This window comes from Molossus molossus, unplaced genomic scaffold (genome assembly GCF_014108415.1).
Source record: "Molossus molossus isolate mMolMol1 unplaced genomic scaffold, mMolMol1.p scaffold_m16_p_3, whole genome shotgun sequence".
In the NCBI taxonomy this organism is placed as follows: domain Eukaryota; kingdom Metazoa; phylum Chordata; class Mammalia; order Chiroptera; family Molossidae; genus Molossus; species Molossus molossus.
This window is the reverse complement of record NW_023425366.1, coordinates 86,400,412-86,427,783: the sequence shown is the minus strand read 5'-3', so window position 1 is coordinate 86,427,783 and position 27,372 is coordinate 86,400,412. Positions and strand designations below refer to the sequence as shown.

At 37.8% G+C, this 27,372-nt stretch overlaps 1 protein-coding gene and 1 pseudogene across 13 annotated transcripts in view; one reads left to right on the top strand and one right to left on the bottom strand.

The window, feature by feature from the left end:
* The window catches only part of DMXL1 (Dmx like 1), a 166,408-nt gene extending 150,905 nt beyond the window's left edge, over positions 1 to 15,503 (bottom strand). For 7 of the 13 annotated variants that reach the window (XM_036280405.1, XM_036280407.1, XM_036280409.1 and 4 more), the window contains exon 1: positions 14,940 to 15,108. In XM_036280405.1, coding sequence (XP_036136298.1) covers positions 14,940 to 15,026 — 87 coding nt within the window. In that variant the 5' untranslated portion in view covers positions 15,027 to 15,108. Of the gene's footprint in view, positions 1 to 14,939 lie in introns of all 13 variants that reach the window. The other 6 variants (XR_004961738.1, XM_036280415.1, XM_036280413.1 and 3 more) reach the window with 4 other exon arrangements.
* A 5,076-nt stretch (positions 15,504 to 20,579) lies between these two features.
* Positions 20,580 to 27,120, top strand: LOC118642069 (annotated as a pseudogene).
* The last annotated feature ends 252 nt before the right edge of the window (positions 27,121 to 27,372 follow it).

Below are 27,372 nucleotides of genomic sequence, written 5' to 3'. Positions count from 1 at the left end.
AAATATTAGAAAAGGGACTGGAAAGAAGATACAAATATATCTGCTCACATTACAGACAAGAAAATGATGCCTAAATAGGTTGACATAACTTTTCAGTGGCAGAGTGGATTTGAGAACCCTGATCTCTTGATTCTTGATTTAAATGGCACTACAAGGACTTTCCTAGTTAATCATACTTGCCTGGAATTTTCCTAAAAGAAATGAGGGCTAATCAAGTCTGGTTAAAATTAGCTCAGTAAACAAACAAAAAAAATCTCATGATGGTCTGCTCACCTATACAAATATCCACAATAAGATCTTAAGATTTGTCACGAGACTATTAGCAAGAACAAGTTCCAAAAACTAATTTAAGAAAAGTTTTCATTCATTATGCTCTAAATACCTTAATATTTTGGAAACTATTTCAATATTAAATTTTTTTTTTTTTTATCCTCAACCGAGGATACTTTTTTGCATTTGTTTTCAGATAGAGCAGGAAGGAGAGAGGGAGGAAGAGAGAAACATCGATGTGAGAGAGACACATAGAGTGGTTGCCACCCACATGACCCCAACCAAGGCCGGGGACAAACTGCTACCGAGGTACACGCCCTTAGCAGGAACTGAATCAGGGACTCTCTAGTCCATGGGCCGCTGCTCTAACCGCTGAGCCAAATCAGCCAGGGCTCAATATTAAATTTTGATTAAATACTGATTGTCACGGTTTTCCCAAAATTTGTTTTAAATTTGAATGTTTACAACTTAGGTTTCCTCATTATATATTACAAGGCGTCATAATTTCGCTTTCTTTTTGTTATATCTGAAATTATCAACCTACTTTCAGATACTGTTTTTCAACTATTTTTGTCAACAAACTAAATTTCCCAGAAGTCTACATTAATCCTGAAGAACCTCACAAAATTACTGTTTAATACAAGTATTAAACATTTGCAGAGTTGAAAAGTGTAACATTATCTCAGAAATATACTTAGCCCTAGAGAGAAAGATGCCAATTTATAATACATTTAACCCTTAATCATTCAAAGACTTATCCATTTTGGATTACCCGTGTTCCTTTGCTCCTTCTATATTATATCATATATAATATATATATAACTTGACTTTAGTCATTTTTATTGTCATTTGATTTTTCCTTAAAGTACTACAAGGTGCAAAGCTGTCTTTCTCTAGTTATAATAAACTTTAAATCCAGTGAAAATTATTGATTTTCATCTGGAATATCTCTCATTCAGTCCTCATTTTTCTTTTACTTTTTTAATCGTCAGCTGAGGATATTTTTCCATTTATCTTCAGATAGAGTGGGAGGGAGGGAGGAAGAGAGAGAGAGAGAGAAACATCAATGTGAGAGAGACACATCGACTGGTTGCCTCCCGCATTACCCCAAACAAGGCCAGGGATGAACCGCAACTGAAGTACGTGCCCTTGACTGGAATTGAACCCAAGACTCATTGGTCCATGGGCCCATGCTCTAACCCCTGAGCCAAACTTGCCAGGGCAGTCCTCACTTTCTTCTCTCAGAGTTATAACTAAGGTATGGCAATAAACTAGTAAATGGGGGAAAAAAACAAACACAGATATAACCAGCTACACTCCACATTTCACAAGTTGACTATTATTCTTGGGGCTTATAATAAAGATCCTCTGGTTTTTCTTGACTATAGAATTTCAACACTTACAGTTTGTCTGATTTGTAATTAGATGTAGGGTGAATAAAAAACTCAAACCATATTTACATTTTATTCTATTTCTTAACCACTTACAAAAATTTGTAACTGTCTCCTAAAAAAATCCTGCTATGCACAGAATACCAGCTGAATAAACTTTGGTATATACCCACAATGAAATATTATACAGTTGTAAAAAGAATAAAAATATCTATGAATTGACAACGGTGGGTTTTCTAGGGGATATTAAGTTGGGGAAAAAAAGCACAAAAGGGCATATATAGTATGTTACACTTTCTGTAAGGAATGAGTTAAATAAGAAAACACATGTTTCTGCTTATTACAAAAAGTAACACAGGAAAGATAAAACCAGGAAACAATATAAATTTGTTACCAACAAAGGTAGGTGGGGAACGATAGAGTAGAAGGAATACAGGAAAGGAATGGCTTTTCTTAGTATAACTTATCACACAGTTATGATTTTTGAAAATATATTAATATCAAATCAAACCAATCAGAATGGAAGGAAGGGCAAGTGGAACAAATGAATTGACTGCATTTCAAATGAACGCTATAGCCACACCTAAAAAAGAAGGCAGGAACAAAGTAAGTAACTTATTAACACAGAATTTGAACATATATTTTGTCTTGGGAAGCTAGAAGGAAAAAAAAAAAAACTAGTCTTCTTTCTGTGTTTCTTCTTTACTCTCACACTACTACCAAATTCACAAACTTTTGAGTATTGTGTGCTTTTAACCAACAAGCAAGCAATTCTGTGACACCAGCTGGGTGTCCTGCAATTTAACTCATTTCTTATACTACCTAGAGACAATGTCACATCCCACAGGTTAAGAAGGGCTCTGTCTTAACTGAGGCAGCCCTCTACTACAGATGCTAATCACAAGTACTGGGACCCCAGATTACCCATAATTTCTGTCTGACTTGGCTATAAATCGGAGGGTCACATGACCTCCTCCTCCTTGGATTCAATTATTTGCTAAAACAGTTAACAGAACTCAGAGAAACATTTAGTTATGTTTACCAGTTTATTAACCAATAAGATAAAAGATACAGATGAACAGCCAGATTAAGAGATAACATAGGGTGAGGTCTAGGAGGGTCTCTAGTGCAGGAGCTCCACATTCCTGTGGAACTGGGATGTGTCACTCTTCTGGTACACAGATGTGTTCAGCAAAATGAAAACTCCTGAACCCCATACTGTCGGAATTTGATGGAGGTTTCCTCACGTGGGCATGATCAATTATTAATTCCATTTTCAGACCCCTCTCCTCTGGAAATGGGAGGTAGGGTTGGAAATCCCAAGCTTCTAATCATGGCTTGGTCTTTCCGATGACCAGCCACATCCAGGAACCATCCAGGAACCCACTCAGTTGATTCATTAGAACAAAAGATGCTCCCAGTGTTCTTATCACCTAATTTACAAGGGCTTCAGACGCTCTGGGCCAGAAACAGGAGGAGAGATATGGAGGTGGCACAGACACCAATACAAATAATTTCTATTATCTCAGCAGGGTAGGGTGAAAAAATGCAAACAAATTCTGAGCTCTTTTTGTAAGTGTTTAATTGCAGTGGTATGGACAATGCAATTCTAAAATTATTTTAGATGTATTCTAGAAATGAGCCACAGTTGTCACCGTATAAGAAAGAACAAAGCTATAAAATGGAGGAAGACACAATATGATCATGTAAGGCTGGACTGAAATGGGACATGTTGATATAAAATCATGGTTTCCAAAATGTACATACTGGCCCGGCCAGTGTGGCTCAGTGGTTGAGCGTTGACCCATGCACCAAGAGGTTGCCGGCTCAATTCCAGGTTGAGGCACATGCCCAGGTTGTGGGCTCGATTACCGGTCGGGGCACATGCAGGAGGCAGCCAATCCATGTTCTCTCTCATTGATGTTTCTATCTCTCTCTCCTTCTCCCTTCCTCTCTCTCCAAAGTCCATAAAGAAAACAAACAAACAAAATGTACATACTGTAAATTCTCACTTAACATCATTGACAGGCTCTGTGACCTTATGCGAAACTACATACTTTTAAAGAAACCAATTTTATCACAGGTTAACTGACATAAACAAAAGATATGTTCCTATGGCATTTCATCAACATTATAACCAAATGACATCGAATGAGATGATGTTATTCAAAGACCTGCTGTGTTTTTGTGTACACATGTAAATATTTGTTTGTATATGTATATGTTACGTGTATATGCTATATGCATATCCATGTCTATATTTGCTAGTTCTGTCCAATGAAGGAGCCAAGAGGCAGACATTCCAGTAGCAATGAGATCATCAAGCATCTTGATCTTGGTCTCTAATATCATTTCCTACTAGAAGAAACCAGGGCTTCTTAACAACAAAAAAAAAGCTAATTACAGGACTGGTGAAGGGTAGCTGTAATGAGAGCCCAGAACACCTTGTTATACCAGAAAATAGTTAAGTGCTTCCAAAAAAAGGAACACATAAGAACCATCATCAGTGGATGCTCAATCCAAGAGAAAATTCTGATGAGGATGAAGATTATTTTCTGCATAGTCATAAAGTATCTTTCACACACTGCTTATTCTTACAAGTATGTGTGTGTAGGGGGGGTACAAATCAATTTTACAGTGGAAACACTGAGCAACATCTTGATGGGTCATCAAAATTAATATCACTGATGATAGATATCATGTGTCTCCAAATGTTATACCCAGAGACGCAACATTATTTACACATGGTTTTGCATAACTTCATTCTAATCAAGAGGAAACATCAGACAAATGCAAAATGAGAAAAGGTTTGTTTTTTAAAAGGGAGATGGAGGTACTATATTCTTCAAATGTCAATGTCAAAATGAGTATTTTTAAGAAAGGAACAAAAACACGATTCTAAAGAAACATGATCACTAAATGTAATACTAACAGATTATAATGGCATATTACAAATATCATACACACCCTGGCCGGTTTGGGTCAGTGGTTAGAGCATTGGTCCTTGGACCAAAGGGTCAAGGGCATGTATCTAGGTTGTGGATTTAATCCCTGGCCCTGGTTGGGGTCATTCAGGAGGCAATCAGTAGATGGGTCTCTCTCACATCGATGTCTCTGTCTATCTGTCTGTCTGTCTCTCTCCTACCCTCCCTCACTTCCATTCTCTCTAAAATTCAATGGAAAAATATCATTGGGTAAGGATTAACAAAAATAAATAAATAATCATATACCATAATCAAGTGGGATTAATCCATAGGAAACAAGGATGGTTCAATAAAGACCATATATGATAAGTTTTCACAACTAAGATTGTGAAACTTTTCTTTGAAGATCAGAAGCAAGACAAGTATGTCTATTCTTACCACTAGTATTTAAGATATTACTAGAAATCCTAGACAGAAAAATTAGGCAAGAAAAAGAAATAAAAGGCATCCAGGGATCGAACCTGCAACGTAGGTAAATGCCCTGAGCAGGAATCGAACCCACAATCTTTTTGGTGTAAGGGATGATCCTCCAATCAATGAGTCACCCAGCCGGGGCTGGGAAAAAACATTTATAAATCATATTTGATAAGGAGTTAATATCCAAAGTATATATGGAATTCATACAACTCAATAACAATAACAAAAAAAAAGTCAATTTAAAAATGGGCAAAGGACTTGAATAGAAATTTTTCTTAAGACATACAAATGGCCAATAGGTACATAAAACGATGTTCAACATCACTAATCATAAGAGAAACATATATCACAACCACAATGAGCTATGACTTCACAACTGTTCAAATGATCATCAAATAAACAAAACAAGTGTCGGTGAGGATGTGGAGAAAAGGGAACCCCTGTGCCTTCTTGGTAGAAATGTAAATTGGGATAGTCACTATGGAACACTATATCCAAAGATGATGAAATCCTTATCTAGAAGAGATGTTTACACTCCCATATTCATTGCAGCATTATATACCAATAGCCAAGACATAGAAACAATCTAAGCGTCCATTAACAGATGAATGAATATATACAATGGAATATTATTTGGGCATAAAAAAGGGAAATTCTGTTGCCCTGGCTTGTGTGGCACATTGGTTGAGGCATCATCCCATGCACCAAAGGGCTGTGGGTTGGTTCCCAGTCAGGGCCCATACCCAGGTTGTAGATTAGATCTCCGGTCAGGGTTCATGTAAGAGGCAATTAATTATGTTTTTCTCTCTCTCTTTCTCGGTCTCATCAATGAAAAAAACATATCCTTGGGTGAGGATTTAAAAAAAAAAGAAAATTTTGTCATTTATGACAACCTTGAGAGCACTGTGCTAAGTGAAGTCAGATAGAGAAAGACAAATATTATTATGTGGAATCTAAAAACATTGTATAATAGGGACAGAGAACAGAATAGTGGTTGCCAGGAGTAGAGAGGTGGGGGAAATAGGAGATGCTGGTCAAAGGGTACAAACTTTCAGTTATAAGATTAGTAAATTCCAGGGATCTCATGTACAGCAAGGCAACTATAGTTACAATACTGTATTATATACTTGAAAACTGCTGTGAGAGTAAAGCTTTAATATTCTCACCATAACAACAACAAAATGATAATTGTGCAAGAAAAAGGATGTGTTAACTAACCTTATTGTGGTAAACATTTCAATACATACATATATATTCATCACAATGTATACCTTACACTTACGCAATGATTTATGTCAATTATATCTTAATACAACTGGGGAAAAAAAGAGAGATGAACCTGTACAGATAATCCAAACGAGGTATCATTGAAAAATCATTTGAAATAGACATATCCTCTTACAGATAGCTCTAATAATTATTAAAATTAATTTAAGACTCTAGAGCAGTGGTTCTCAACCTTCCTAATGCTGCGATCCTTTAATACCGTTCTTCATGGTATTGTGGTGACCACGAACCATAAAATTATTTTCGTTGCTACTTCATAACTGTAATTTTACTACTGTTATGTCTTAGGCAACCCCTAAAGGGTCATTCAACCTCCAACGAGGTCATGACCTACAGGTTGAGAACCACTGCTCTAGAGTTTAATTAACATGATGAGGTAATAAGGAAGTACACAAACACAAAATTAGGAAAACAACCTTTAATTTAAAATGGGCTGTGTGTGGTTTTAAATAAACATCTAAGATGTAACACAATACATATTTCCAGAATAAAATCTAAAATTAGTTTTACAGATTTTTCTGAAATGCATTTTTCTCAAAAACTCACTTCAAGATGTCCTAACTATATTCTGAAAGGTTATCAAAGCCATAGGAACAGCACTGATTTATTAAATAAACTGTCACGCTACTTTCTCTTCAAAATTAATATGCATATATTATAATTGGTACACTAGCTGCTTCTATTGTAATCAAAATAATATTATGACTAACCAATGAAAATGAAATTGACAAATGAAAATCTTTATTAGGCACAGGTAACATCAGATTTACTAACTCAGATTAAACAAGATGCACTGAATTCATATGTGTGCTATCAAGCATATAATTAAAACATGCTTTTTTAACTTTAAATTTGGCAGACAACATTCTATATATTCATATTTCAAAAATTATGCAATGCCGTAACAGTTAGTATTCTAATTTGGAAATTCTGTAATTCTATAAACATTTAGATTTCCTGTTTTAACCAACCGCACCAAGTAAATATTCCAAAGAATTTCTTCCTGGTATATTTCCTGGTTAAATTACTTACATTTGGTATGCTGTAATTAACATTATTCTCAGTTTTAAAAACAATGTTAAGAAATGGAGCCCTGGCCCGTTTGGCTCAGCGGTTAGAGCGTCGGCCTGCGGTCCGGAGAGACCCGGGTTCGGTTCCCGCTAAGGGCACGTACTTCGGTTGCAGTTTGTCCCCGGCCCTGGTTGGTCGTACGGGTGGCAGCCACTCGATGTGTCCCTTCACGTCGATGTTTCTCACTCTCTCTCCCTTCCTCTCTCTCCCTCCCACTCTATCTGTACAAAAAATGGAAAAATATCCTCGGGTGAGGATAAAAAAAAAAAAGAAAAGAAAAGAAATGGACAAATTTCTAGAAACACATAGTCTCCCAAAACTGAACCAGGAAGAGATAGAAAACTTGAACAGACCAATAACAACAAACGAAATTGAAGATGTAATCAAGATTCTCTCAGCAAACAAAAGCCCAGCCCCGGACGGCTTCACAGGGGAATTTTACCGCACATTCAAAGAAGAACTAATGCCCATTCTCCTCAAACTATTTCAAGAAATTCAAGAAGAAGGAAGACTTCCAAACTCGTTTTATGAGGCCAGCATAATTCTAACTCCAAAACCAGAAAAAGACACTACAAAGAAAGAAAACTACAGGCCAATATCCCTGATAAACATAGATGCCAAAATACAAAATACTAGCAAATCGAATCCAGCAATACATCAAAATAATTATTCACCATGACCAAGTGGGATTCATTCCAGGGATGCAAGGCTGGTACAATATTCGCAAATCAATAAATATGATATACCACATAAACAAAGTGAAAGATAAAAATCATATGATCATATCATTAGACGCTGAAAAAGCATTCAACAAAATCCAGCACCCATTTCTGATAAAAACGCTCAGCAATCTGGAAATAGAGGGATCATATCGAGACAAAATAAAGACCATATATGAAAGGCCTACAGCCAACATCATACTCAAGGGGCAAAAACTAAAAGCATTTCCCTTAAGAACAGAAAGAACACAAGGATGCCCACTTTCGCCACTCTTATTTAACATAGTACTGGAAGTCTTAGCCACAGCAATCAGACAGAAAGAAAAAATGAAAGGGATCCAAATTGAAAAGAAGGGAGTGAAACTGTCATTATTTGCAGATGACATGATACTATAATAGAAAACTCCAAGGACTCCATCAAAAATTTACTAGACTTAATAAATGAACTTGGCAAAGTAGCAGGATACAAAATTAATGTCAAGAAATCGATCGCATTCTTATACACCAATGATGAACTCACAGAAAGAGAAACTAAAAAACCAATCCCATTTACCATCACAGCAAAAAAATTAAGATACCTAGGAATAAACTTAACCAAAGAAATAAAGAACATACTTGCAGAAAACTATAGGTCATTGAAAAAAGAAATAGAGGAAGATATAAAAAAGTGGAAGTACATACCTTGTTCATGGATTGGAAGAATTAACATCATTAAAATGTCCATATTACCCAAAGCAATCTATAGATTCAATGCACTTCCCATCAAAATACCAAAGACATACTTCACAGAACTAGAACAAATACTTCAAAAGTTTATATGGAACCAAAAAAGATCCTGAATAGCCACAGCAATCTTGAAAAAGAAGAACAAAGTTGGAGTGATCACATTACCAGCTTTCAGGTTATACTACAAAGCCACTGTAATCAAAACAGCCTGGTACTGGCACAAGAACTGGCAGATAGATCAATGGAACAGACTAGAGAACCCAGAAATGGACCCAAGACAATATGCTCAATTAATATTTGACAAAGGGGGCAAGAGCATACGGTGGAGTAAAGACAGCCTTTTTAATAAATGGTGTTGGGAAATTGGACAGCTACATGCAAAAAAATGAAACTAGACCATCAGTTTACACCATACACAAGAATAAACTCAAAATAGATAAAAGACTTAAATGTGACTCATGAATCCATAAAAATCCAAGAAGAAAATGTAGGCAACAAAATTTCACACATCATACACAGCAGAATTTTCACTGATACATCACCTAAGGCAACAGAAACAAAGGAGAAAATGAACACATGGGACTACATTAAACTCAAAAGCTTCTGCACGGCAAAAGAAACAACCATCAAAATGAAAAGGCAACCCACTCTTTGGGAGAGCATAATTGCCAATGATACATCAGATAAGGGGTTAATTTCCAATATATACAGAGTGCTCATACAGCTCAACTAAAGGAAGACAAAGAACCCAATCAAAAAATGGGCAGAGGAATTAAATAGACATCTCTCCAAACAGGACATACAAAAGGCTAAGAGACATATGAAGAAATGCCTAACATCACTAATCATCAGAGAGATGCAAACTAAAACAACAATGAGGTATCACCTCACAGCTGTCAGAATGGCCGCCATTAACAAATCATCAAACAACAAGTGTTGGCGAGGCTGTGAAGAAAAGGGAACTGTAGTACACTGCTGGTGGGAATGCAGACTGGTGCAGCCACTATGGAAAACACTATGGTGTTACCTCAAAAAATTAAAAATTGAACTGCCATTTGACCCCGTGATCCCACTTCTAGGAATATACTCTAAGAAGCCTGAAATACCAATGAGAAAGAATATATGTACCCCCATGTTCACAGCAGCACTATTTACAATAGCTAAGATCTGGAAACAGCCCAAATGTCCATGAGTAGATGAATACATAAAAAAGCTGTGGTACATATACACAATGGAGTACTATGCAGCTGTAAGAAAGATCTCTTATCCTTTGAGATGACATGGAGGGACCTGGAAAGTATTATCCTAAGCGAAACAAGCCAAACAGAGAAAGACAAATATCACATGATCTCACTTATTTGTGGAATATAATGAACGTAACAGTCTGAGGAACAGGGTAGTCCCAGAGATATGGAAGTGGGGTACAGACTGACAATCCTGAGAAGAGGGGTTGATGAGGGAGAGATAAACCACAGAACTTATATGCATGAACAATGGACATGGACAACAAAGCTGGGGATAGGTGGGGAGGATGGAGCAAGGGGGTATCAGTGGGGGGAAAAGAAGAAACATCTGTAACAAAAACAAATTAATTAATTAAATTTAAAAAACAATGTTAAGAATTACTATTATTTCAATAATATGAAAAGCACTTTAATACTATTTAAAACATAGTATTTTAAAACAGGCCAAATTTTTAAAATAAAGTCTAATTTAGAACTTTTAATGGCTTTTGAGTACCACAAAACCTCTTTCTCCAGGCTCGAACAGTATTAAACTTCCCCCTCCTGTATTCTCTCCATCCACAAAAACCCACATTCCCCCTCCAAAAATAGAATCTTTCCATTCTTCTGTCTTTAAATAATTCTCTAGAGCAGCAATATTCAACTGGTGTGATACAATAATTTTTAAAGCATGCAATACCTGACTATTTAGTCAGAGACACTGACCTGTTTTCCCTTAGTTGTCAAATAAAAAATGAGAACAACCAACACAACAATAGCCATCGGTGTGAATGCTCTGTCTTGAACCATAAATATATAGGTTATATAACAGAGTGGCATCTTATTGGTCACGTCACATAATAAGGTTGCATCTGGTTGGTTAATTCTTGGTACCAGAAATCCTTATACACAGTATAGGCACCTGGTTTTTTAAAAAGTCACTTTAGCCCTGGCCAGTTTGGCTCAGCGGTTAGAGTGTCAGCCTGCGGTCCAGAGAGACCTGGGTTTGGTTCCCACTAAGGGCACGTGCCTTGGTTGCTGTTTGTCCCCGGCCCTGGTTGGTAGTGTGCGTGGCAGCCACTTGATGTGTCCCTTTCACATCGATGTCTCTCTCTCTCTCTCTTTCCCTCCCATTCTATCTGAAGAAAAAATGAAAAAATATCCTCAGATGAGGATTAAAAAAAAAATTAAAAAGTCATTTTAGTCCAGCCGGTATAGCTCAGTAGATTGACCATCATCCCAGGGACTGAGAAGCCTGGGTTCGATTCCTGGGCAGGGCACATGCCCAGGTAGGGGTCATGGAGGCAGCCAGTCAATGTATCGCTCTCACATTAATGTTTCTCTCTCTCTAAAAAAAACAATATTAACATATTAAAAAAAAATTTTTAAGTCATTTTAGAGTAAAATGGTAAGTAATCAGTATTATTATTGTAAATCAATTAAAATTATACCTTTTTTTTGTTTGATCAGCAAAAACTATTTGTTTTGGTGTGCTGTTGAATTTTACTAATTAGTTTGTATGTGCTATGCGATGAAAAAGATTGAAAATCAATGCTCTTGCTGGGCCAGTATGGCTCAGTGGACTGAGCGCCATCCCATAAACTTAAGAGGTCCTGGTTTGATTCTCCATCAGGGCACATGCCCAGGTTGCAGCTGGATCCCCAGTAGGGTGTGTGCAGGAGGCAGCTGATTTATGTTTCTCTTTCACATCGATGTTTCTATCTCTCTCTTGTTCCTTCTCTCTAAAAAAATCAATAAAACTATATTTTCAAAAAAGAAAAATCAATGTTCTAGTCTCTAGAGTGAACAAAAGAAAAAGTTAAACTAAAGGATACTGACTACAACAGAAAGCTGATAAAGGAGAACACTAAGCCTCAGTTCTCCACCAACTGCCAGATATTTGCAGTGAGTCTCTTGATTTCTAATCTGGGTCTCCTTAGCTGGGAACACTGGGTTTTCTAATCCTGGACTTATAACATGTTTACTTTCCCTCCTATAGTAAAGGTGTTTAAATTCCATACTAGACATAGGAAGTCAAATATTAAGACAATCTGTCTCTTGGAAATTACCTCCCTTTCCATTTCACTCAAATCAGTTTAAACATTAAATATGAAAAAAACAACAAAAATAAATAAAAGAAATTCAGAAAATATAAAAGAACCTTCCCTGGACATACAACTAACTATAGAGAGTGGACCGGAAATCAAATCCAGGTAATGACCGTAGTATTAGGTCTCATCAGTACTTCAATCGCCGTTTTCGATGCTCACAATGAAACCATTGAAGACAAAGACAGAGCAAGACTGGTTAATGACACAATAAAAGTACAAATAAAGTGCTTTGAAAGTATGAGAAATGGTCACTGCCTATTAGAAGCATTTATACTAAAAGCAAAGTCAAAATAGTTTGATGCCAGTTGAAGTAGTAAAAATTTATCTAATTCTTGGATATACTAACTATATTAGTAATTGCATATTTTAAAATCTAGACTCCATGAAAACTGGCATTCAATTTCATTTCAATTTAAAACCTGTCACACTTTATTGGGAAAACAGGATCTCATCTCTTATCTTTCAAAACACGAACAGGTAAGTAAGTTATCTGCAAACATGCAAAGGGAGGAATTATAAATACAGGGCTGTCTTCAGAGCAAGCATATCACAACAGGAGGAATGAAAATTCTTTCACAGGGGCCTGCAAGAGGAAGATCTCATGTCCTTAACTCAAGTAAAACTGGAATTAAGTAAGATTTTTTTTTAGTGTGCACATACCATGTACCATTAATGTTTGCTATTTTCCTATCAAAGAAAAAGAATTCAGAATCAAAAGAGGTTAAAAATTCAAGTAGTAAACAAACAGATTCTGCTTTTAATATGAAAAAAAGGATGATTTCAATTTAAGATGTATATGGTGTCCAGGAAACTGAGGGCAAGAAATTTAGTTTATAACAAAACTATCAACTTAATATTTAAAAGTTGGGGATGAATTGGCTGCAAAGGAAAAAGTTGATCATTAATCCTTAAACTACCACCAAAACTACAGAGAACTGGGGTGCTTTACAGTAAAAAAATAAAATTATTTTTACTGTATTTACTGGAATGTTTCCTGAGATCTGGAAGAAATCTGCAGTAGGCTTGGTGGGAGAAGATTAAAGCCTGGTCTATGAAAATGGACTTTAAAATTCAGCAGGAGGGAGCAACAAGCTACATGATGGTTTAAGATGACTACCTAAGCTTTGGCATATTAACTCCTCTCTCCTTTAAAATAACAGGGAGGCATTCATCAAGGTTTTATGTACACTTTAGATGGATCATTTAAGTATACAAATAGGCCAACATATTGTATATGCTTTGAAGTCACAGCACTGCTCACACAGATTCTTAATGCCTTCTTAGAAAAAGTTTTTAGAATTAACATAGGAGAAAACACTCCTATAACTTTAGGAGATGGCAGAGAATACAATGTTACCATCTCCCAGATGAAAACCTCCTTTGGTAAATGCTGTTTATTCCCTCCCTCTGAACAGCAAGAGCAGAGAGCCATGTCCAACTACACTTGCTCACTGAAACCCTCGAGTTCACTCTTCTGAGTATTCTGGCTAGGTTAACATTTAGAATTAGAATCTCTAAAACTGCTAGGGTCAGTTGCAAGCTAAGGTGTGCAAGTTACTCTACAGGGGAGGTACAGACTCTATTTTAAAGCAAAGTATTTGGTTGGCATAGATCTAAAAACACAACTTAGGAATTAAATGTCTGCACCACGTTAAATAAGGACTACTATTTATTCTGACTGACAAAGACCACAAAAAAAGTCAAAATCAAACAGAAAGAAAAACCTGGATATCTCATCAAACTGTTTACTTTGTTTCACTTATTTATGTAAACGTAGGTTTTATTTTTAATCATAACTAAGCGATAATACATAAGTTGTAACACAAATCATCAGCATTGTAAATATGTTTAGGGTACTATGTGATACTTTTAGTTTGAAGTTATTATAAAAATTATAATTAAGGCAGAAAAATCCACTATACTACTACTACTAAGTAGGCAGAAATTTAGGGCCCTCTTCCTTCCATTATCTGGGTAAGACTAATGAAAAAAAAAACAAATTACTTTCAGTAAACCTTAACCTTGAATTACCACTGGACAGCAAAAAGGAGTTTTACTGAAAAACAGTAATACAACTTTTAGTAATTAATGTGAACAATCTAAAATAAGTTAGTAATCTAAACTGTTACATACGGAATTCAAAAGACCGCAGGAGTAAATTATTTATGAAAAATATTTTTTACTTTCTAAAGTTATTCCTCAGAAATACCGTTTTCACTATAATGTTAACCAGCGCTAGTTAACAATTAGTAACTGAAGACACCCACTCTTTCTAACTACAAGGATACTTGACCTTAACTTAGAACAAGAAATGAAATCAATTTCAACAATTTCTAAACTTGACAGTTTTAGCCTATCGAGTGGGATAATAAAAAGCACCCCCCCCAACCCCCACCCACACACACACATTACACAAAGATTTTTGTTTAGACGACTTTGGCAAACCATCCCAGCCCAAGGACGTCAGACTAAACACTTAAAATATCCTACAAAACATTCTAACTTCCCAGTTCGGGCTCCGTACAGTAAGTACCTCAATGACCGAAAGGTTTTGCCTCCTTCCCTCTCAAAGGCCAGGTGCACCCGGCCCTGGGGGGCGGGGTCCTCTGAGGACCTGGGGACCTGGGGACCCTGCGGGGCGACGGCGCGCTCTCGGCCTCCGCCCATCATTCTGGGTCGAGCCCGGCGGACTCGGGGACGCGGACCCACGACGGGCGACGCGGGCGCCTCCCTTACTTACCGTGAAGTGCTGGTCGCCGACGCTGCCCACGGAGAAGCAGTGGTCGCCGGGGTTCACAGCCCCGGTCAGCACCTGGTGCAAGTTCATGTCGGCGTCTTAGTCCAGCAACGTACACCGCGGCCGGCTCATGCCCGGGATCAGCGGCGGCTTCCCTCCCTCCTTCGCTCAGGGGCGGCGGCCGCTCTGGGGCGGCGACCGCGGCAGCGACGGGCGCCAAGAGCCGGAGCGGCTCAGCTGGGGCCCGCAGCTCATCCCGAGCCCGGCGGGCGAGGCCTGGAGGGGGCGGGCCGGCGAGCGGGCGGAGCGCCGCGCCGGTCCGCGCACCTGTCACAGCCCGCGCAGGCCCAGGTGAAGCTCGGGGGGTCGACTCAGAGGCCGCGACCGCGGCTGACTCACCGGCCAGGAAGGCCGCCCTGTCCACACGTTTCTGGGGCCTGGGTCGGTGGCTCTGACCGAGCTCGTGTGGCACAGGCAGCACCCGCTCGCCCTCCCCGCCTAACCAGTTCCTTCCCGGCTCTCCGGTTCGCCACCCCTATAGGCCTTGGCCGCTCGCTACGCGTCGCTAGGTCCTTTCGGCCGAAATATCGCGAGATTTCCAGCAGCGTAGTGGAGCACTGCGGTAAAGGCCTCACTTTTCACCACCGTACAGTATACAAATCAGCAAGTGGATAGGAAACTCCTCTTCTAGTCAGATGTTGGCCAATCCCGAGCTCCAGTTCACCTAGGGCTCCGCCCTCTGCTGAGGAAGACGGATCACTTGGAGGCTTGAGAGTGGCTCTCCATTTGAACTTAAGGAGCCTACTAGAAACACGACGATCCTAGAACGGGGTGACAGTTTTCAAGTTATGCTTTAGGTTAGGGTTTAATCTGACTCTTGCGCCAGAAAGTTTAAAAGGAAGAAGAGCATTAGAAATGGAATTGCAGAGTCCTCGGTCCTGGTGGAGACTACAAGTCCCAAGACGCACTCCTCCCCTAGGTGGCTCGGGAATACTCCAGGTACACAAATGTGACTCTGGAAGCGTCTCTGCCCGGCATAATTGTACGTGCGTTTCCAACTCGCCAAACAGGATACCTTTCAAAGGTTTAAACCCTTGACAAGTACTAAAATGTTTTCACCCAAGTTTACCTTGAGCGTGCGTTTGAAGTCGTACTGTAATGAACCCACCGCAGCCCTGCGTCGAGCATTTGTTTTGGAAAAACCGAAGAATTCCAAATTGATTGGTGTCACAGTTACAACTGTGAGATTACCACTCTTCTTTATTTTGACACAAGTTTTGTATTATTATCGATAAGCATTTGTTTATATGTCTCCTCTCGTATACTGTAAGTCTCTTAGGGGCAGACTGTGTACTGCTTGTCTCTGTATCCCCAAGTATCTGTCTAGCCCAGTGCCAGTTCCAATTTATAAATTTCAGTTCCGTAAATGTTAAATGAATGAATGTAAACAAGAACTCTGCACCTAAAAAGAGTTTTTAAAAATTACTCAGTTTAATTTTATATACCTTTGTTGTGGCTTAAAAAAAACAAAAAAACAAGCACACTAATACTTGGATGGAAGGAGTACTAGCAATTTTATTTCATTTAGCCTTCCTTAAGTTTTTGCAATATACATTTACTTTGTTTTGAAGTAAAAGTTACTTTAAGAACAAGTTTAAGAGCCATTTCCCTTTTTAATTAGAAAGATGTAAATGAATTCCATGATTTATCATAGTCTCTTCATAAAAATAAGGGACTTAAAACTTAATCTGTCATTTAAAAAACTATTGTATTGAGTTCTAACATACTTACAGTTTAATTATAATTATTAATCCAAATTTTATTTACTTTAGACTCTAAATCAAGAATTTTCTATGTCCTAAGTAAATTTTGTGTCTAGCTCTAAAGTTTCTTACTCATTCCATTCTGCCCAGTTTTGAGTTTTGAAGGGCATGCAGTATAGCAGAAGAAAAGAACTATGAGACTTAGTAGTTAGGAAATCTGAGATCTAATTCTGATCTTTCTGTGTGACCTTGGAAAGAAAGTCTTTTTAATTTTAAGACTTATTTTCCTTATCTGTAAAATTAGTAAGTTTAACCTGATTATCAACAACATTTTGCTTGGCTTTTTCATCCCTGAAACACTATGTATCTGTTAGTTTTTATTAAATTCCTTTAGCCTTGAGACAGACTACCTGAGTTTGAATACTGATCTAACTACGCCAATCTCTTAATTTCTATATGCTTTAATTTTCTTATCTATAAAGTGAAGATAGTAATAGATTTTAAAAATATAATTATCACAAGGAATAAATGAAAACAATGTTTGGCACATTGTCAGAATTCAATGGATGTTAGCTATTTCATTATTATTACTCTTATATAAACCTAACATTTTGACATATACTTACTCTTTCTAAGGTTTTCCAAATACTGTCAAACTTCAGTACAAATAAAACGTTCCAGGGATGTTTAAGACTGCCTCAAATGATTTTGAGGCCATCCCAATCTGTATCCAAAGCTATGGGACTACAAAAGCTAATGAAAACCAGTACATTCTTTTGCCTGTATCTACTGTCAACAAAGAGTTGACTATGTATTCCATTAGCAAAAATAATTTATTCAGGAAAAAGAAAGGATTGCAATCCAGAACCTACAGCCATGGTGAGTTACACAGAAGAGAAGGAAGTTCTAGAGGGGGAAAAAGAAATTAAGGGGAGGGGCTGTTGTAACCATAGTGCTCTGTTGTAAACATCTGAGTTCTTCCCGCAGGGCTTTCCACTAGGGATAAAGGGTGTGAGAACTCTTTCCACAGACCCTCCTGATTCCTTTCTTAGTTAAGGTCTCTGTCATAAATTTTGACACCTCTTACTTACCAGAAATACTTACTACTTTATTAAATTTCCCATTAAATCATCTATCTTTGGTATGCAACAAAATGAACTAGTTCAATGAAAGAACCAAATGCTGTAATTTATCTATGTCTTCTACTGCAACTCCAGCCTACTATCTGGTTTTATATATATAGCCTTTGAGCTCAGAATGGTTTTTACATTTTTATATATGTATTTATTTTTTAAGTATGTTTTTATTGAATTTTTTTAGAGAGAGAGGAAGCGAGAGAGATAGAAACATTGATGTGAAAGACAAACATGGATGGGCTGTTTCCTGCACGCCCCCTACTGGGCACGGAGCCTGCAACCCCAGGCATGTGCCCTGACCAGAAATCGAACAGAGACCTTTCAGTTCATGGGAAGATGCTCAATCCATTGAGCCACACCAGCTGGCCTACTCACCTCTTCTGAACAAGGGTCTATCAATTTCTAAATCTAGTCCTGACTTCTTATGCAACTTGAATGTCACTCTGACCTTGTGGCAAAATTAGTAAGGCAAGGAAATGGAGGAGAAGGTAAATTATATATGTCTGCCTTTCATCTCCTCCCTGTACCCTCTGCCCAGGGAAACAAATCAACCTCCTAACACACACAAAAAAGCCCAGGGAAGTCTTGAATCTATTATTTCCTGAATTGTATCATTCTTTCCTTTGAATGCTCAAAGGCTGTGTGCTTCTGTGTTTTTTCCTTTAGTTTTTACATTTTTCTTTAGTTTTATTTCTAAGAAATCAGAGAGTAAGGGTGGCTGTAAAAAAAGGAACTCTTTTTTAAAGAAGCAAAATTCTGTATGTTTTGCATTATTGCTAGCAGCAAAATCTCTTAGAAAACCGAAGGGCTGCAGTTTCTGGGGCTGGCAGGCCAGAGAGAAGTTATGCTTTCTTCAGTGCTAGTCTTAAAGGGGAAGGGAGACTTTTATTAAAGGCTCACTGGTGGTGGCCGTGTAAAGAAAGCAAACAGGCTAAACTCTGAGGTCCTTGTGGGGAAAAAGAAGCCTATAGGAAGCCAGCTCAGACTGAGAAGTAAGCATGCCTCTTTCTCATTCTCTGATTTCCTGATATCCTTGTGATTACCCTCCTCCCTGCCACCGTCATCCTAAACTCATCAATATAAGTCCCTATCCTCCAGGGGCCTGTGCTACTGGAACCACCAATAGAAGCTTCAGTCCCCACTGCCAACACTCAATAAATGAGGGAGGTTAGAAGTAAAGGCAGCCCCTAATCCCATAACTAAGGCTGAATTAGGGGAATTATCTTGCTGGAATTTCACACAAACATTTCAAACTCATTATCTCATAAAAATAATATGAAGGTTTCTGTGCAGCTGCCTCAGGAACCTGCGTATACTGCCAACAGCAACCTTGCTGGAGCAAAATCAACCAGGAATATTGTAGCTTTAATAGATGTTTGAGCAATGATACAGGACCCTGACCTGTATAATGTTGCTAGAAAAATATGAATTCCAATACCTCTAAAATTTGGAGATTGCCATTAAATACTCTTGGCTCACACTCAGTTGCTCAGCTGGAGAGTTCTTCACCCTTAAGCTTTTAAAGGGCCATTATTTATAAAAGCTACTGTTTATTAAACACCTGCTTTACACTGTAATAGGTATTTTCTTTATCTTATTTTAATCTCAATTGCAGCTGTAAGAAAGAAAGATCTCTTATCCTTTGAGACGACATGGAGGGACCTGGAAAATGTTATCCTTAGCGAAACAAGTCAGAAAAAGACAAAAATACCACATGATCTCACTTACTTGTGGAATATAATGAACATCACAGTCTGAGGAATAGGGTAGACCCAGAGATGTGGAAGTAGGGTACAGCAGTCTGTACAGTAGGGTACAACCCTCAGAAAAGGGGGTGGTGGGGGGAGGGAAGAGATAAACCACAGAATTTATATGCATGTATGCATAACTAATGGACATGGACAACAAAGCCACGGATGGGGTGGGGGGGATGGGGACGAGGGTGTCAATGGGGAAAAAAAAGGAGAAACATCTGTAACAAAAATAAATTAATAAAAAATTATAAAAATAAATAAATCTCAATAATCCTATAAGGGTAATATCTCTGTTTTACAAATGAAGAAACCTAAACTCGGAGATTAACTTGCCCAAGGTCACATTAGATTTGTGTCAAAGATTTGGATGCAACATTCCTCTAAGTGTTCTCCAAGGACCCCTGAATCCCAAGGTGAATATAATCAGAGCCTACCACTTATTCCCTACCTGGCAAGGTAACTTCGAAGAGACAGAAAAGGTGAGTTGACTTCTTTAAAGTGGGTCTTCCGTGATTCTCTGGTAGAAACACAGACAGACAGACACACACACACACACACACACACAACATCTTTTAAAACAATTTTCTTCTGTCTTTCTTCACCATGGAAGGAAAGCTCAACTTCTTACCTTGACCCACTCCCAAATTATAAAGGCCAGCCTTTGTTAAAATGTAAAATAAACATCTCCAACCAAAAAACTCCTTGATACTCAGCCAATTAGGTAGATATTCACTTAGGTAAAGGCAAATACTTGTAGGTGTTATTTGAACTACCAGTTAGTTACACACATCAGTTGCGTCTTTTATTATATGTGGCTCTTCTTGTGTCTATTGGAGTTCTCATTAGGAGGAAGCAAAAGTCAAGATGTAATTTTGCTCTCCCTCCCTTTCTCCACCTTTATGATGTGTGTGATTGACTCTGTTCCTCTCCATGTTCCTCTCCATGTCTTCTCCCAGAACTTTCAGCATCAAGTTATTACTGGCCATGAAGATGGCAGCCACTATGAAGAAGGTAGCTGCAGAAGATGTCAATGTTACTTTTGAAGATCAATAAAAGATAAACAAATATGCATGAAATGCAAGTAGAACCACAGAGCTGAAGGAAGAAATAGATATAAAAAAAGAAACAAAATGTCCTCCAAAATTTAGATGTTTGTGAGGACATCATGCTTGCAGATGACAACTGCCTAATAATACCTTATTGAATTGGTGAGGTTTTCATTAGACATTCTCAAACACAAATACAAGCAATGTTAAAAGGAGCAAAGAAAAATTTGCAAGGAGAAATAGATGTCTAAGAATCCAGAGTAGAAACAATTCAGCAGGTCCTGATTTGAAGGTTCAGTTACATGCAAAATTTGGGAGCAGCATAAACTTGAAAGTTAAACATTTCATAATACTTTTTAAAATGTGTTTAATAAACTTCAATATTATTTTAATGATAATTTCCCTTCAAATAATATGGAAAGCAAAACCATCATTTAAATTTTTTTTATTTAATAGAAATGCCTATTTTCACATCTTGCTTATTTATTTTATATTTTTAAAAGAAGACAGTATTCATCTATGTACTTTGCATAACAATTATATCAAGTGTAGAGGTTTTATGTCATGTTATTAAAATCAGTTAATAAAAAAAAAAGTATTACTGACCAAGAAAAAGCAATGGATTCATATGAAATCTAATAATAAAATAAGATAAACTCCAAAAAGAGACATTGGAGAAGAACCAAGCGGGGTTTCTAAAGAATCACACATGAGATGGCACACATATTTATGGTGTTTCAAGGTGACCTGCATCTTACCATATCACTCTGAAGCATCACTATTATCTAGACAGTTGTACTTGTTTTATTAGGAAAATGATTTTTGTCTTTGTTTCTATGCCTCCGCATTAGTTAGTTGGTTCAGTAAAAAATATGTGAGAACTTTTGCTTGAAAAAAAAAAGAAGTAATTTTGAAAGGGGAAGGAGAGGGCATGTGGAAGACAGCAGCAGGGAATTTTGTTTAGTCAGGAGCAACTTGTGGGTAATGAACTCTGGGACAGGAATGAAGAAGAGAGACTATCCTAAGCAAAATCCCAGGGAGTTACTTTGTGGATATTGACAAATTGATTCTAAAGTTTTATGAAGGCAAAAGACCCAGAATAGCCAACACAATATTGATAAAGAAAAAAGTTGGAGGACTGACATTACCCAATTTCAAGACTACAGTTATCAAGACAGTGTTTTATTGGTGAAAGAATAGACAAATAGATCAATGGAAAAGAATAAAGAGCCTAGAAATAGACCCACATAAATAAAGTCAACTGATCTTTGACAAAGAAGCAAAGGCAATACAGTGGAGCAAAGACAATCTTTTCAGCAAATAGTGCTGGAAAATTGGGCAACCTCATTAAAAAAAAAAAAATCTAGACAAAGAAAGACCTTACATCTTTCACTGAATTAACTCAAAATGGATCGTAGACCAAAATACAAAACACAAAACTATAAAACTCTTAGAGGATGACATAGGAGAAACTAAATGACCTTGGGTTTGAAGATGACTTTTTAGATATAACATCAAAGGTGTGACTCATAAAAGAAACAGTGGATAAACTGGACTTCATTTAAATAAGAGACTTCTGCTCTGTGAAAGACAATGTCAAGGGAATGAGAAAACAAACCACAGGCTGGGAGAAAAATATTTACAAAAGACACACCTAATAAAGAACTGTTATCCAAAATATACAAAAAACTCTTAAAGCAATATGAAAACAAACAACTTGTTAAGAAATGGGCCAAAGCCCTGGCCAGTTTGGCTCAGCAGTTAGAGCATCGGCCTGCGGTCCTGAGAGACCCAGGTTTAGTTCCTGCTAAGGGTGCGTACCTTGGTTGCAGTTCGTCCTCGGCCCTGGTTGGTTGTGGGTGGCAGCCACTCGATGTGTCCCTTTCACGTCAATGTTTCTCTCTCTCTCTCTCTTCCTCTCTCTCCCTCCCACTCTATCTGAACAAAAAATGGAAAAATGTCCTTGGGTGAGAATAAAAATTAAAAAAAAATGGGCCACAGACTTTAATAGATACCTCACCAAAGAAGATATACAGATGGCAAATAAGCATATGAAAAGGTACTCTACTTCACATGTTATCTGGGAAATGCAAATTAAAACAACAGTGAGATACTACTACACATCTATCAGAATGGTCAGGATCCGGAACACTGACAACACCAAATGCTGACAAAGATGTGCAGCAACAAGATCTCATTCATTGCTGCTGAAAATGCAAAACGGCACAGTCACATTGGAAGACAGTTTGGCAGTTTCTTATAAAACTAAATTTACTCCTAGCATTTGATCTAGCCTTTATGTTCCTCAGTATTTACCCAAAGGAGTTGAAAACTTATATTCATACAAAAAACTGTACACAGATGTTTGCAACAGCTTTATTGTAATTGCCAAAACTTGGAAACAGCCAACATGTCCTTCCATAGATGAATAGGTAAATAAACTGATACACCCAGACAATGGAATATTATTTAGTGCTAAGAAGAACTGAGCTATTAAGCCATAATGAGCCATAGAGGAAACTTAAATGCATATTACTAAGTGAAAGAAGCCAATCTAAAAAGGCTACATACCATATGATTTTAACTATATGACATTCTGGAAAAAAAGCAAAACTATGGAGACAATAAAAGATCAGGGATTGTCAAAGGTTGGGGGTGATGGGTAAACAGGTAGAGCACAGAGGCTTTTTAACAAAGCAGTGAAAATACTCTAAGATACTATTATTAATTTGGGTCATTATACATTTGTCCAAACCTATAGAATGTACAACCCAGAGAATTACTTTGGGTGACTGAGATGTATCAATGTATGTTTACCCATTGTAACAAATGTATCATTTTGGTGGGGGTTGTTGATAATGGGGAGGCTATGCATGTGTGAGGGCAAGGACATTTGGGAAATTTCTGTTCCTTCCTCTTAGTTTTTCTGTGAACCTAAAACTTCTCAAATAATAGTAATAATAAAGCCTTTAAGAATGAGAGGGGAAGTGCAACTTCCCCCTAGCTGGAAGGGTGAAAAGAGATAATAGAGGTAAATTAATTTACAGAAATCTTGGGAATTTTTCTCAAGCTTGAGGAATAATTACAAAAGACTGATATATTCTTAAAGCACACAAAACAAAAGGTGTGTGCAGGGAAAAAAAGGTTTTTTACCCAATTAGATTATAAACAAAGCTTATCAGGAACTATGCTGAATTATGTTTGCACTCTCTCATGAATATATTACAGAACAACTGATGAGGCAGAACATAAAATTTTCCAGCAAAAGAAATTGCTGGCCTCTTTTCGGCCTAGGCTATCATAGCAAGTGCCCTTGAAGCAATCTGTGTCTATGTAAGACTTTCTTGAGTGGCTCCTTTAATTATGCAATATAAACTGAGGCTATTTCTGTATAAAGATGGGTCACACACTTCGTTCACCAATATAAAACTAAGTAAATATATAGAGCAAAATTTTGTCAATAACAACCACATTAGGAAAGAAACACAACCTACTGAGATAGACCAAAGAAAGTGATGGCCAACTGCACAAGTAGAAGATTCTGCTGAGGCTTACTACTGTGGCTTTACTTGCATCTCCCAGAAGCAATCCTCAAAAGTTAAAAGCAAATCATAAGAAGTATCACAAATAATCTCAAATTTAGGAAGAAGTGAGTTGAGAATATGTCCTTTTTTTTTTTTTCTCTTTGCCTAGAAAAATGGAAATGGCTGCTAGAGAGTGGTAGATGAAAAGAGAAATGAAAAACCATCACCTGGGCTGCCCCTCACCACTCAATATTTAGGCTCCAGAGCCCTACACTGAATTGGGGAATGACAGTGGTGGTTCCCATGAGAATGGAATGATGAGCCTGGTTCATCTACTTTTAGATGACATAAATCTACAAAATCCCTCCAGAGTATATGCCTTTAACTGCTAGACTATACTGCCTCATTTTAGGTTCCCTGACTACAGTAATTGACTCAGGGATGAACCCCAACTGGGTCAATCAGAATTCTTCTTTTTCTTTTCCTTACGTTAGTTTGAGTTTTAATTGCTTCTGTCACTTTGGATCACAAGATTAATACATAGTAATTTACACTCCAATCAGCATGAGAGTTCCAATTTTTCTGACACTGGAAAATAAAAGTACGTGAATTAGCAGAGAGAAGAACACCAGAATTCTTTTCTAGTATGTTTCTACTGCAGCTGACAGGGAAATTTTGCTTTTTTTAAATCCTCATCTGAGGATATTTTTCCATTTATCTTCAGATAGAGCGGGAGGGAGGGAGGGGGGAGAGAGAGAGAGAAAGAGAGAGATTGATTCGAGGGAGACACATCAATTGGTTGCCTCCTGCATGACTCTGATCAGGGCTGGGACCAAACCACAACCAAGGCACGTGCCCTTGATGGGAACTGAACCTGTGACTCTCTGGCCCGAAGGCCAATGTTCTAACTGCTGAGCCAAACCAGCCAGGGCACATTTTTTTAAAGAAAGGCCCATCATCTCTGAACATAGGCTGAGTGTTTTAGGGAAGAATGTAGATAGAGAGTAAAGTAGGGCTAAATTTATTTCTGATAGGGAGTAAGAGGATCCTATGACAACCTCACTCGAACCCTTGGTCCAGATTTGTGTAATGCCCATCCTATCCAGTTATGTGAGCCCAAATCTTCCCTACCTGCTTTTTCTTTTTGTGTTCCCCCCTCCTCCTCCTTGTCCTCTTTCTCCTTCTCCTTTTTCTTTTGCTTACGTTAGTTTGAGTTTTAATTGTTTCTTTCACTTTAGATCACAAGATTAATACATAGTAACTTACACTCCAATCAGCATGAGAGGTCCAATTTTTTTGATGCTGGAAAATAAAAGCATGTGAATTAGCAGAGAGAACACCAGATATGGGAGAAAGGCAGGAAAAATGCTCTATGCACAACTTGACATAACTGGACTCAGTCGCTGCCAGCAGGATGTTTAAAAAAGAAAGTAGAGACTAGATAGAAAATTAATTCCACAGCAAAGCATCTAACAGGGGTCTGAACAAATAGAAGAACTGAGAGTTGAGGAATGGATTAATTAGTCTGATTTTACCTGCTGATTTTTAAATTTTCTATATAACAGAGAAAAGAAAAGAAGCTTTTAAAGAAGAAAATTCAGTAAGCAGCTTTCTAAAAATCCTTATTTCTGTAGCTGAAGTTGCTAGAAATTCAAATGGCCACAATACCTTTCTCTGTGTTTTGGAAAAACATTGCCCTAGTCTCTCCATGCAGAGGCTTTTGATCACAGTCTCTGGATCAAAGGCACCCAGAGAGTGAGCCCCAGGTTGTAAATTGTGCTTTTATTAACGTACATCTATCTGAACCAAGAATGGATTTTCAGTAAATAAGGTCTTTTACTTTCTGAATCTTCAGAAGTAGATGTAGTTTAAAAAAACAAACAAACAAAAACAAACATTTTGTGTTGCATGTGAAAAAGTCACTTTTGTTATATATATTTCTGATAAAAATAAACCTCATCCTCGTCTGTATTTTAAAATGAAATTTAAAAAATGTGTAGGATTGCCCTGGCTGGTTTGGCTCAGCAGTTAGAGCATCAGCCCTTGGATCAAAGAGTGGCGGGTTCAATTCCTGAAGTCACGTGCCTTGATTGCAAGTACCATCCCGGCCCCAGTCCAGGTCATGCAAGAGGTGGCCGGTTGATGTGTCTGTCTCACATCAGTGTTTCTCTCTCTCTCTCTCTCCTGCCCTCCCTCCCACTCTAAAATAAATCAATGGAAAAATATCCATGGGTGAAGATTTAAAAAAAAAGAATAGGATGATATTTTTACAAGTTTCTAATTTTTTATTATAGTTAATAAAGTGTGGTGTCTAACATGGTATGTTTGTTTGCTTAATATTCTTTTTAGAAAGTTTTCATCTTGTAAAAGAAGAGGGGACAAAATTTTTGAAAGTTTCTCATAAAAATAGGAAAGGAAACAGGCTGCTGATTAACAGGGAAACATAGAGGAGCTTTAAAAAGTATGTTTCTTGGAAAACAACAGCAACAACAATTATGCTGCTCAGAGTGTAAAAAGAATTAAGTCCGAGAAGAAAGAGATCATTGGATTAGAAATTTAGAGGTCACTGGGGACTTTCAGGAATGTATGAAAAGGACACAAGGAGCCCAGCCAGTGTGGCTCAGTGACTGAGCTTCAACCCATGCACCAAGAGGTTGCCAGTTCTATTCCCAGTCATGGCACATGCCCAGGTTGTGGGCCCAATCCCTAGTGGTGGTGGTGGGGGGGCATGCAGGAGGTGGCCAATTGATGTTCTCTCTCATCGATGTTTCTACCTCTCTCTCCCTCTTCCTTCTTCTCTCTCTAAAATTTATAAAAAATATATATATAAAATTAATATTAAAAAAAGAACACAAGGAGACGTTAGCTGGCGTTGCCTTTGCCTTTGTACTTATTCATTGTCCTTTTCTCAAACAGGGTCCTGAAAAGAGGATAACTGTGAAGAAAATTACACGGCTCTGAAGACTTAGCCAATCATGAGGGACTCAATCCTCCAGCCAAGCCTTAAATCTGACTTAGATACTGAGAGCTTTTAAATAAATACAGATAACATTTTTTTTCTTCCTCCTTTCTTTTTTTTTCCATAATTCTTTATAAAATTTGCATGCCCTCCCACCCTCTTTTTCAAGGGTTAAGAAGTTTTAACAGTTCCCTGGTATCTGGAGGGCTCTGACTGGGAGAAGTGCTGACTAGAGAATACCTAGACTATGGTAG